This window comes from Pristis pectinata, chromosome 35 (assembly GCF_009764475.1).
Source record: "Pristis pectinata isolate sPriPec2 chromosome 35, sPriPec2.1.pri, whole genome shotgun sequence".
In the NCBI taxonomy this organism is placed as follows: Eukaryota; Metazoa; Chordata; class Chondrichthyes; order Rhinopristiformes; family Pristidae; genus Pristis; species Pristis pectinata.
Window position 1 is genome coordinate 11,406,801 of NC_067439.1, and position 13,326 is coordinate 11,420,126.

Sequence of the window (13,326 nt, forward strand, 5' to 3'; positions counted from 1 at the left end):
GCTCCCTTATCAATGTTACAATTGAATCCGCATCAACTAGTTGCACTTAGTCATTTTCTAAAACTATAACCTCTTTAAAAATTCCTCCTTTCCTGTGTGTATCCCAGACAATATTTTCCAACTCCTATAGGAAAGATGTTCTAAAACTGGAAATAGTGCAGAAAAGATTTACAAGAATGTGACTAGGACTCGATGGACTGGGTTGGACAGGCGAGGACTTTATTCTTTAGAGTGTAGGAGAATGAGGGCTGATCTTATAGAGGTGCATAAAATCATGAAGGGCATTGAAGGGTGAATGCGCACAGTCTTTTTCCCAGGTTTGGGGAATCAAGAGATACAGAGCATAGGTTTAAGGTGAGAGGGGAAAGATTTAACAGTAGCTTGAGGATAACTTTTTTGGTACGTATGTGGAATGAAGTCCCAGAGGAAGAGGTTGAGGCTGGTACAACAACAACTTTTAAAATACAGTTGGACAAGTAATGGATGGGAAAGGTTTATAAGGTTATGGACCAAACGCTGGCAAATGGGACTAGCTTAGATGGGCATCTTTGTTGGCATGGACCAGTTGGGGTGAGGGGCCTATTTCCGTGCTGTATGACTCTATAACTCAGTGGGTCTATAACTGTGCACCTTAACTACAACATGGGTATAATCCCATGAGCAGAAAAGGCAGCATCAGTGGAAAGAGAACAGTCAAAGTTTTGGGTCTGTAACCCCTCGTTATGACTGGGAAAGAAAGAGATGCAAGTCGGTTTTCAGTCGGAGAGAAGGTGGGGTGGAGGGATATGCTAAGTGGAATGTTTGTGATAGGATGAGTTGAAATGGTTTAATGTAGACAGTTACCAGGACATTAAGCTGCTGGGCCTGTGTAATTTGTGGCTGAGGCATGTTCAGCAGGCCAGACTGAACACCGAGAGGAAAAGAAAAAAAGTGATGGCAAATAGAAATGGTTCTGATATAGACAGGAAGAAAGAGCATGTTATCTAAAGTTAGGGAATTTGATGTTAAGTCCAGAAGGCCGTGACACGCCAGACAAAAAGCAGAGTGTTGTGGACGCGGCCCAGCGTGTCACGGACACCAGCCTCCCCTCCTTAGACTCTGTCGTTACCTCTCGCTGCCTTGGTGAAGCAGCCAGCATAATCAGAGACCCCACCCACTCAGGTCATTCTCTCTTCTCTCCTCTCCCATCAGGCAGAAGATACAACAGCCTGAGGGCACGTACCACCAGGCTCAAGGACAGCTTCTACCCCACTCTGATAAGACTATTGAACGGTTCCCTTGTACAATGAGATGGACTATGACCTCACGATCTACCTGGTTGTGACCTTGCACCTTATTGCACTGCACTTCCCTGTAGCTGTGACACTTTACTCTGTACTGTTATTGTTTTTACCTGCATTACCTCAATGCACTCTGTACTAACCCAATGTAACTGCACTGTGTAATGAATTGACCTGTACGATCGGTATGCAAGACAAGTTTTTCACTGTACCTCGGTATAAGTGACAATAATAAACCAAGACCAATACAACATTGTTTATCTTTCCACAGATGCTGCCTAACCTGCCTTGATCTTCCAGCATTTTCCATTTTCCAGCATTTTGTTTCTGATGATGGTCCTGATGCAGGGTTTCGACTCAAAACGTCGACTATTCCTTTCCCCCCACAGATGCTGCTCGACCTGCTGAGCTCCTCCAGCAGATTGTGTGTTGCGCTAGATTCTGGCATCTGCAGTCTCCTGTGTCTCCTTTGTTTCTTATCCTACACGCCTAAGCCTACCCTGTTGAGCCAGTCCCATCACCTCACCATCAACAGCTCACCACACAGGCCCAGCAGTTCAATGTTCTGACTGTCCGTATCAAACCTTTCTGAGTCATCCAATCACAGGGCATTCCCTTTATTCTATTTCAGTTTCTCCATTTCAGCTCCCCTTTCCATTCACACACCGACTTGTCAGTCCTCGGCCTTCTCCATGGCTAGGGTGAGATCAAACGCAGACTAGAGGAACGATATATTCCGCCCGGGTCATCTACAGTGCAATGGTATGAACAACGAACTTTCAACTTCAGGTAACCCACATCCTCTGTCCCCCTTTCTCTTTCCTGCTGGTTTCCTCCCCTCCCCTCCCCTCCCCTCCCCTCCCCTCCCCTCCCCACCCCACCCCACCCCACCCCACCCCACCTCACCCCACCTCACCCCACCCCACCCCACCCCACCTCACCCCACCCCACCCCACCTCACCCCACCCCACCTCATCCCACCCCATCCCACCCCACCTCACCCCATCCCACCCCACCCCACCCCTCCCCACCCCACCCCACCCCACCCCTCCCCACCCCTCCCCACCCCACCCCACCCCACCCCACCCCACCCCACCCCATCCCACCCCACCCCACCCCACCCCACCCCACCCCTCCCCACCCCTCCCCACCCCTCCCCACCCCACCCCACCCCTCCCCACCCCTCCCCACCCCTCCCCACTCCTGCCCTCCCTACCTCACCCCTCCCCACTCCTCCCCTCCTACCCCACCCCTCCCCACTCCTGCCCTCCCTACCCCACCCCTCCCCATCTCACCCCTCCCTACCCCACCCCTCCCCACCCCTCCCCACTCCTCCCCACCCCTCCCCACCCCTCCCCACCCCTCCCCACCCCACCCCACCCCACCCCACCCCACCACACCACACCCCACCCCACCCCACCCCACCTCATCCCACCCCACCCCACCCCACCCCACCCCATCCCATCCCACCTCACCTCACCTCACCCCACCCCACCCCACCCCACCTCACCCCACCTCACCCCACCCCACCCCACCCCACCCCACCCCACCCCATCCCACCCCACCCCACCCCATCCCACCCCACCTCACCCCATCCCACCCCATCCCACCTCATCCCATCCCACCTCACCCCATCCCATCCCACCCCATCCCACCTCACCCCATCCCATCCCACCCCACCCCATCCCACCCCACCCCATCCCACCCCACCCCATCCCACCCCACCCCACCCCACCCCACCCCACCCCACCCCATCACACCCCACCCCATCCCATCCCACCCCATCCCATCACTCAGTTACATTTCCTGACTTACTGAATGTTTCCAGCATTTTCTGTTTTTATTTCATATTTACAGCATGTGTGAAAAGGGAAACAGTTTCAATTCCAAGACCCTTTGTCAGAACTAGGTGTCGGGTGAACATGATACAGGGTAGACAACTTCCCACAAAAGGAAAACAGTGGAAAAATCCAGGGCTTCCTGAAGTTTTTTGATTTTTGTATTTTGTTTACCCTGTGGCTAACATGAACGATGTGTTTATCCTGTACTCTGGTTAACTATACCCCTGTGTGCACCCTGCAATTAACCTGTACCCTGGTTACCTGTACACCTGTGTGCATCCTGTACCCTGCACTTATCCTTTACCTTGGTTACCTGTACACCTGTGTGCATCCTGCAGCCTGTGCTTATCCTGTACCTTGGTTACCTGTACACCTGTGTGCATCCTGCAGCCTGTGCTTATCCTGTACCTTGGTTACCTGTACACCTGTGTGCATCCTGTATCCTGCGCTTATCCTGTACCCTGCTTACCTGTACACCTGTGTGCATCTTGTACCCTGTGTTTATTCTTTACCTTGGTTACCTGTACACCTGTGTGCATCCTGCAGCCTGTGCTTATCCTGTACCTTGGTTACCTACACACCTGTGTGTGTATCCTGTGTTTATCCTGTAACCTGGTTACCTGTACCCTTGTGTGCACTCTGTGTTTATCCTGTACCCTGGTTGCCTGTACACCTGTGTGCACCCTGTGTTTATCCTGTACCCTGGTTACCTGTACACCTGTGTGCCCCCTGTGTTTATCCTGTACACCCGTGCACAACCTGTGTTTATACCTGGTTACTTACACCTGTGTGCATCCTGCCCTTGCGCTACCCTGGTTACCTCTAACACTGTATTCACCCCGCGCACCACAGTGATTGACAGACGGAGCCCAGGGCGGGGGCCGGGCCTGCGGATTGATTGACAGGCAGGAGTCTTTGCGTCATGGAAACAGGGAGAGGGGGCGCGGTCAGGGGTTGATTGACAGCGGTTTGAAAGCCGCGGTGCGGGGACGTCCGGTTACGGGTCGCGCGTGGGGCCCCGCCCGCCGGCCGCGATCTCGAAATGGGCGGTGGTGGTAGTGGCGGCGGCAGCAGCAACAGCGGCGGAGGCTCGTCCGCCTGAGCAGCGGCGCCGCTCGCCCTCGGTGATGCCGGCAGCGGGAGTTTGATGAAAAGCCCGGAGAGCGCGGTGGGTCCGGGCACGGAGCTGGAGCCGGAGCCCGGGCACGGCCTGAGGGAGATGACGGGCAACCTGCGGCTGAGGGAACCGAGCCCGTGTCCGGCAGCATTCCAGCCCGAAGCCGCGGTCCAGGTCCAGGTCCAGCTCCCGGCCTCGGGCTGCAGGCCCATCCCCCGGCTGATCGTCACCCAGGACGAGTCGCTGGCGAGGGCCGAAGGGGCGGCCGAGGACGAGGAGTCGCCGTCGTCGGACAGCGGCTGCGGCGGCTCGCCGGCCCCGTCGCTGCTGCTCCGCAAGCTGTCGGGCTCGTCGCTCTCCTCCGCCGGCCTCTCGTCCTCCTTCGAGGAGTCCGAGGACGACTTCAGCCCCTGCAGCGACGCCGAGAGCCAGCAGCCGCAGTACCTCAGCCTGGACGACGGCCTCGGGGTGAGTGGGTTGGGGGGTGGCCTGGCTTAGCCTGGGAGGGGAGGGGGTGAGGGTTGGGGTGGAGGGGAAGGGGATAGGAGGCCCCAGCATCTCCGGACGTCCTGCCTCCAAGGTGGAGCAATTCCCGAGCAGAACTGTCAGCCCGTGCACAGCAAGATCCCACGGCCAGCCCTGTGCTGATGGGCTGCTTGGTATTGGAGGGGTGAAATATTTCTCTCTTCCCCACCCCACCCTTTCCAAATGAGGTCTCTGGACCTTCTAGCTCCACATGGGACACGGGGCACCAACTCTTCCCCCCCCCCCCCCCCCGTCCGATCAGAGGGGTGGCACCTCTGACAGTGCTGCACCCCCTCAGCTGTTGTGTGCCAAGCTCGGACTGTCCTGTTTGGGAGCGGGACTGTGAGTGAGGCTGAGCCACAGCCATCGCTACGTGGTGGTGGAGGGGAGGGCTGGTGTTGTAAGGTAGAGGGAACGAGGTTGATGCCCCTTGCGCCGAGGGGAAGGTCATCTGATGGACACCAAAACCTGATCAGGTGCTACACACCAACTTGCCAAGTGCAGGCACATCACCCTCCCGGCCCTTCCCCAACAGAGACATACCACCCCCCTTCCCTCAGCCACAGGTATAGCTATCACAACTTTCCCTAGGCATGTCACCTGCCCAGTGATACATGTCCCCCTTAATGACCAATATTCAAAGGAATATAGTTGAGGGTATTGGAGGCATGATGTTGAATCAGGATTGTGTTTCTGTGAGTTTGTCATTTTGTGATCTCTAAGTTACTGTGGATTTTTTTTTGTTTGTAATGAAATGATTGCCTTTCTGTTCTGTTTTTCTGATTGGGATCTATAGTTTTTATTTTTCTAATTGTTTATGTGTTGTGGATGCTGGAAGGGCTTTTGATTGATTTTCCAATTTAAATAACACTTTAGGCAGGAAAGGATCTGCAGTGCTCCATATCTGTTGCTACCTATGTAATTATTGGTGGTTTGATGTTTAGCCTGTGTTGTAAAATTAGCTGGTGGACAGAGCTTTCAATTTTCCTTTCCCATATGCTGAATCCACTGGCCGAGTCTGAGTTGCAGGCTGGGTACAGTTACACAAATGTTTTTGTTCTGTGGTGAAGGTCCAGGAGTTGCGGTGCAGACCAAATACTCTGAGGATGGGTTTTATTTCCGCTCTGCTTTAAGCTTGTATTGCACAGTTGTAGTGGGTGAATTGCATTCAGACATGCTGGTATGTTTGTATTTTTCCCCCGCCCCCATCTCTGCTTCTATTTGCACTTGTAGCAATGCTGGGACACTTATTAAAACAACTGCAAGTGACTGTTATACAATGTAAACCTCCGTGCTGAGTTGCTCTATAATGGGGTGCATTGCAGTCACAACCTGATTAGCCTGACGCATTGGGATGCATATGTTGGTGATCAGGACTGCTTTTTTACCCTTGCCTCACTTTAACTTGTGGACTCTGAAAACATTTGTTGCATCTGAGGTCAATGAGCCAACCACTGAGAATTAAAATTTGATCAGTTGCACCAATCTTCTTGTTCCTCTGGCCAATCTCTCACTTTGCACACTGTAAACTTGAGCTGATCTTGGCTTCCTGTTTTGTATCTTGTATTGTTTCTTAGCATGCTGCCCCATGCTCATTTGACCTACAATGGTTCCGAGTCCTGAGTTTGCCCTTCTATTTTAAATTGCCTCTCACTATTTCTGTCACCATATTTGCTCTCCAGCCTTTCCAAATCTTTGTGCTCTGATAACCTTTGTTTGCTGCATTGTTTAATCGTTCCATCGTCACCCAGCATGCTGCAAGTTTGGGAATTTCCCTCCTGAAATCACTCTACTCATCTATATATCTCTGTTTTTCAGTATGCTCTCTAAAACCTACCTCTTTTCCAGCATTCTGGTCAATTTGCTTGTGTGACTCAATTTTATTTTGTGCAGTTGGGTTTTTGTGGAGCGTTTTTGAATTGTTTTGCTATGGACAACTGACTGTCAGTTGTTGTCATTTGTCATTAAGTTGTATGCTCATCTTTTAGTGAGTGGGTTGTGGTTCTGAATCCCACTCTGGAGGTTTGACCGGACTGACAACCTGTGCTGAGGGAGTGAGTTAGCATGTGCACCCCGATGTCCAAGCCCAAGCTCCCAACCAGTATCAGCTTAGACAGGGAACTGGTCACTTTGGCATTGCTGTTTGTTCGATCTTGCTATGTGCAAATTTTCTGCAGTTTTTTCTACATTAGAATCATGACTGTATTTTGAAGATAATTTATTGACTGTGGAGTGCTCTGAAATCTAAAGATACAACAGGTGCTATAGAAATGCAGGGAGGCTGACTATGGCTGGGAGAGGAGAATTGCGTGTGTTTGTTTTGCCTGAGTTGCAGGATTAATATCTATTTTCTGCAGAAACGAAATGTATAATTCTAGTAATTACATAGTTTAGGGATTAAGAAACCCAATCAAAACAGATTGCAGAGTGGTTATGTTTTTGAAGAGTTCTGTCTAGCAGCAAGGGGATTAGAGGACCCAGTGTCGCGCTCCACTGGAAGTGGAATGTATTGCTGATTGTGTTAACCCATGTGCACATTCTGAGACCTGAGGAGCTGTGTCTGTGTGGATGCATCATGCCCAGATCAGTAACTCTGACAGAAACACATACTGGAAATCTGAAATAAAGACAGAAAATGCAGGATTCACTCAGCTGGTTGGGGAGAATATATGAAGAGAAAAGCAGTTCAGTGTTTCTGGTCAGTGACAGCTCATTACAGTAAGTAGTTTGGCACCTGTAGATGAGAGTATTGCATTATGAATGTGTATGTGTTGGCTGAATCTGATGTTTGTGTTTTGCTGAGCTTGCTGTGATTAAGCTCTTCATGTGTGTGCTGTATGTTGTAACTCGATAACCTGCAGGCATTACTATTAATAAACTGTGGTGAGGTTGATATTCTTAGAGGAATTCCAGACATTCAAGTAATCACCTGTTGAGTTGACAGGTTTCAATGAAGTAAGCCTCCCTTTGGTCATGAGTGATTCAAAGACTAAGTACTTAATTTCAAAGAATAAACAAATGAACAATGAAGTCTAATAAACTTTGCTGGGGTGACGTGATTTATTACTGATGAATTATGTCTGGGTTTGGACTTCATTTGGTGTAATGCTAAAAGGAATTAATTATCATGACTTCATTGCTTAAGCTTAAATGCAGTAGTTATGCAAGTATTGCCTGACTGAAGAATTGCTTGCGTTGCTGAATAGATGTTGCGAAAAAAGTCACAAGCCTTTGCTAAGGGTTCTGCCTCCCCACCACCTGTGATCTCCACAGGGTGTGCACGCAAATAATATCATTGACACAAATGTGTTACCCCAATGCAGTCATTGTGAATGATTTGGCCTTCCTAATACATGATGGTGTGATTCCTTTACACAAGCAATTACCTGATTCTGTGTTGGTTCTCTTTCCTCTAATTCCATATCCCTTGATCCTTTCCAATAGTTTTGTGCACAGTTGGCTGTCAGTGACCTTCTGGAAGTCTATATCCATTGTATTTTCCTGAATGTAACATCCATCTCTGTAGACACGTTTTATGTTTTAAAATCCGTATTGCTTGTTTTTTCTTGCATATAAACATTTGAATTATTGTTCCCTACCCAGACATTAGGCTCAGCCTGCAGAGATTACAAACATGAAATTCTGGAAGTGGGTCAGGAAGTTTATCATTGGTCATTGATCAGAAACATTATTTGTGGATTGAGAGACAGAATTAATCCTTGACCTGCATATTGCTAGTATTTTCCGTTTTCACTTCAGCTTTTTGACATCTCTACAACTTTTTACGCTGTCTGGGTCATTGTTTTCTTGATGGTGGTATAATATTTCTGCCAAAATGTGATGATCATTGTCCGTTTCAACATTGCAGCTCGCAGTGTCTTTTGCTTCATTAATTTCAGAGAGAACTGAGTTTAACTTGGTGGTTGGCACTTAAAACCAGAAGATGCCAATAATGTTCAGCAGACTAGAAGGGTTTCACACTTAACATTTCAGGTCAAGGATCTGTCATTAGATGAAAGGTCATTGATCTGAAACATCGACACTTTATTCTCTCTGTGGTTGCTGCCTGACCTGGCTGTGTCCAGTATTTTGTTTCAATTCCAGCTTTCCTGCTTTAGCAGTTTTCTTTGCTCCTAGATTGCTGTTTGGCATCTTGTTACAGCATGTTGGATGCACGAAAAATGTGAACACCTATTAATATTGCGTTTCCTTGTTTGTGTCCACAGCCCGCCAAGTTGGTGTGGGGCTCAGGATTGACTTTAGTTTGAATTTTGTGAGATGCATTGTGTGCAGTTATTGGTTTATTCACTGTCTATCGACAGCATTGTTTATTGATTTCTAGCATAATACTTATTATAGTAATCCCATATAGTCAGTAAATTGCGTGAACCCACTTGCTTAAGTGATTACAAGTGTAGAATTGTCACCTAGTCCTCTGGTTTCCAGTCACACTGCATTGAACCTGGGAATATTATCTCAACAGTCTCTGGTTGCTCTTCCTCCATTTTTCTTAATGTCTGCAGTTTTCTTCTGTATTCTCTTAATCTTGGCATTCTGATGTTCTTTGAATTAACTAATTTTCAATATTTATATTTATGAAAATCTCAACTATTCAATTCTGGATATAACAATCTCCTGCATAAAAACTTAAGTATCCTTCCCAACTTTCACTCAAGAATTCGTGCTTAGCTCAACAAGTCCAAAAATGTATTTACTATTTTTTTCACTGATTTATTTGTACAACATTGATTTTGTTTTAATTCTGTTCTTTCCTTTTGTTTCCTTATCCTTTTTTAAATTTGCATTTTATTTTAAGGCAACTTTTGTGGGACTGATGCTGTATGGTGGAAACGTGATGTAATTACTCCAATGTTATATAGTAAGCTATTTCTACTGAAGCTATAACTGTTGCAAAGGAATCTTTATGTTCTCTTCCAAGTCCTGCAGCATGCCCACTTGCAGATTTTGTGATTGGTGTGTGAACCCTGGAAATTCCTACACAAAAGCACTGCAGGAATACCCCAACTGCAAAGCCTCTTAAGGAAATTACCTTCAAGGAAATTACCAATGGGTAACACCTGCAGCCCTTGCCAATGGTGTCCACATTCCATCTATAAATTAGGAAGTAAAAGATCTGGATCCTGCCTTTTTGTTAAGTTGTGGGGAAAGGCACCAACCAGTGTGGATTCCATAGCTCCTGTTTGCTTGCATTCTTTGTCATTGTGTGCTGGAATGTAGGATTTGGATATCTTTTGCCTGGGCATGAATAAAGTGCTTTGGAGGAGTCCTTTACTTGTATTCGTGAGCATTCAAGGGAAGATCGGATAAGATCTCAACAGGCGTGTTGGGCGGGCTATTGTGTCAGTGTAGGTATGTGGAGAGAGAAGACTGACGTGTCATTGACGGCCCAGGGAAGAATGAGATTGTTAGAGAGGGATCGGTGGGGTGTCAGAGTAGACGTGGGGAGGGATCAGGCTATGCATTGTACTGGAGAAAATTTTGACCAAGATCAGATGGGTTCTTGTGTTTGTGAGGATCTCTGGAGTAATCATTTGAGGATGGAACAGAAAACTTTGTTTATTAGCCATGCTCTAGTGTGGTAGGGGCAGAGATCTGTCCTAGAATCTCTTGTTATTCTAAATGATTGGGGCACAGGCGTGGGGTGGAGCACTGAACTAAGGGGTGATGTGGGATGGAGTTTGAGAAAGTAATTCCTTTCTCAAAGCTTTTTGCAAAGGATACGAGAAATATAAGCAGAACAACATAGATATGTTCAAAGTCAAGTTTATCATCATGTGCACAAGTCCATGTGTGCACAGGTGCAATGAAAAACTTGCTTGCAGCAGCATCACAGGCACATGGCATCAGATAAGCAGCATTCACAAGAAAAAAAATAAATCAAATATAAATTATGCAAAATGAGAACAAAAAATACATTATAGTGCAAAATGATCAAAGTGGTCATAGTGTTGCTAAACCCCAGTGAACTATAGAACTACAGAACTATAGAACTTCTGTAGTTCTATAGTGAAAGATCAGTTTCAGTGGTAAGTAACAAATCTTCCCTTTGTATTATGCTTTTATCATTGGACAGGAAAATTATCAGTCAAAGTTTGACACTGAGCTGCTTACATGGGTAGGAGTTTGCACCAGAATAAAGGGATCGGAGAAATGCAGGAGAGGAAAGATTTATGGGAATAAATCCAGAGTTTAGGGAGGCTTTGGCTCAGGAAGGAAACAAATTGAAGAGTGAAAATATAAAATGGTATGTTAGCAGTTGACCTTGAGCACTGCCTGTTATTGGAGTCACTTTTGGATAAAGGGGAAGAAAGTCAAAGTTGAACATCAGAACTCCTCCCATTGCCCCCCCCGCCCCCCGAACTTATTCTGGCCTCTGCCCTTTTCCTTTCCAGTCCCGATGAAGGGTCTTGACCCAAAATGTCGACTGTTTATTTCTCTCCATGGATGCTGCCTGACCTGCTGAGTTCCTCCAGCATTTTGTGTGTGTTGCTCCGAATTCCAGCATCTGCAGAATCTCGTGTCAGAAGCACTTGCTCAGTAATTTCTATGAGTTGAGCGAAGATGACAATTTTCATTCAAAACACATGGAAACATTGGGGATGTTTGAGTTAAGGGGAATGTGTGTTAGTGTCTGAAACAATGCTCGGGTATTTACTGTTGGGAGAGCAGAATTGGAGCATGAATGGTGTTGAAACCCCTGAGCAAGAGGACAAGAAGGACCTTGAGATCTTGGAATCAACAGTGCAGAGTGGAATCAGCAGATATATACATTGTTGAACTACATAGCAAAAGTTGGGGGAAGTCCAGACTCTGGTCTGACCACATCTTGCCCAGCACATTGTTCCTGAACCTCTTTATCTTGCATGTCTTCACTCTCACTTTGGTGTACTCTTTTATCGCAACATATTTAGCGTCTACGTTGCATCTATTGTGGTCCTGCAATTGCTCACTCCTTGGTTATTAAATAAAGCAAGCTTAGAAATATCCGCTGGAAATGTCAATTCAACAATTGGGAGGAAATACTTTGATCCGATTTTTTTTTTTGTTTTTTTTTCCTCTCCAGTCATTTCCTGTCTGAACAAAGCAGTGTGTATGGACTGTGATCAATGGTGTATATACCAGGAATGTTCTTTATCCATGCTAGTGCTTGTGGGGGGGGGGGGGGTGGTGGTGGTGGTGGTGGCGGTGGCGGTGGCGGTGGCGAAGGGGAAGTCCATGCTCGGGAGTGATTAACGGCTGCATTAGGAATGTTGCTATTGAAAATTGTAGTTGTTCAGTTTGTTCTCCACTTAGAATTCCAAAGGCTCATTTTCAAATGAGACTCATCTCCACGCATTTCCTCGCCCTTCCCAGGAGAAGCAATGAGAGAACGTTCCCAATGTTAAGTTGGGAGCCGATTGTAATTACTACTTCTCAAAGCCCAAGGCTGAATTGTTAAATCTCAGAAGGCCTCAAATTTTTTGGGCATTCAGCAAAATCTACTGCAGTTTCGTAGCTTTGCAGGAAGGGCAGTTTTTGTCCAGATATCAGCATTCCTGTCACCCAACTTCCTGACTTTAAGTGGCTGCCTCCTCGTTGCACGTACACACGGTAGCCCCATCGAAAATAGACAAAAGAATACTCTATTGCAGTTTATGAAGTTCTTTTTAGATGTCACACTTATAATGTGAAGTATTTGCCAGACAATTTCCATACAGTAAGATAACATAAAGAGCAATGTGGTTATAATGAAAATGATCTTTTAATCGCACTTGGCTGAGGATAGATACTCTGGCAATGAATCATGTCTATCTGACAGCGCAGTTTAAGATCTCATAAATAAAATGTCTCCTCTGACAGTGCAAAAGTCCAACAGTTCTTGGGCTGGATTATGCCACTCTATACCTCTGCATACGGAGTCCAGATCTCGCTGACCTCTGTAGACTCAGCAACATGGTGACCAATTCTCGGGAAACTTAGTGCACAGGCCCCGACTTGGCATCCACTGAGTTTTGACAGAAGCCAAAGCTGGAGGTTTTTCTGTCAAATGTGTGAAGCATTTTGCATTTTTTTTAAAGTACTTCAGACATTGAGTGATTGAAATTCAAATTAATCTTTTATTTCTTTAATTACTAAAAATTCAGAGATCCTGCAGACATCGTGGCTGAAGAGCTGTTCCTGTGGTTGTACTATTCTATGTTCTAGTTAAACATTCAACTAAATGGTCCAGTGTGCTACCTCTCTGCTCCAATGACCCAAGTTTGATCTTGACCTTGAGTGCTGTCTCTGTGTAGCATGTTCCCCCTATGTAGCATGTTTTTTGTTAACACTCCCCCCCGGATGTTCCACTTTCCACCTGCATCTTAAAGACATGTTGGTTTGGCAGTTAATGTGCTTGTAGATAGTTGGGAAAAGAGTGGGTTGGGGGTGGGGGGGGGGTTGATGGGATGTCAGAGGAAAAATAGTATCAGTGTAGATGGGACTTGATGGATAGTGTGGACTTGCTAGTCTGAAGGGCCTGTTTCTGTGCTGTATGTTGTTATGACTCTCACAGAAATTATCC

The 13,326-nt window shown here is 46.9% G+C and overlaps 1 protein-coding gene across 1 annotated transcript in view; it reads left to right on the plus strand.

Moving 5' to 3' along the window:
- The first annotated feature begins 4,120 nt into the window (after nt 1–4,120).
- The window catches only part of itpkca (inositol-trisphosphate 3-kinase Ca), a 43,574-nt gene continuing 34,368 nt past the window's right edge, over nt 4,121–13,326 (plus strand). The window contains exon 1 of the mRNA XM_052044325.1: nt 4,121–4,706. Within this exon, the coding sequence (XP_051900285.1) occupies nt 4,269–4,706 (438 nt within the window). The 5' untranslated portion in view covers nt 4,121–4,268. The remainder of the gene's footprint in view (nt 4,707–13,326) is intronic.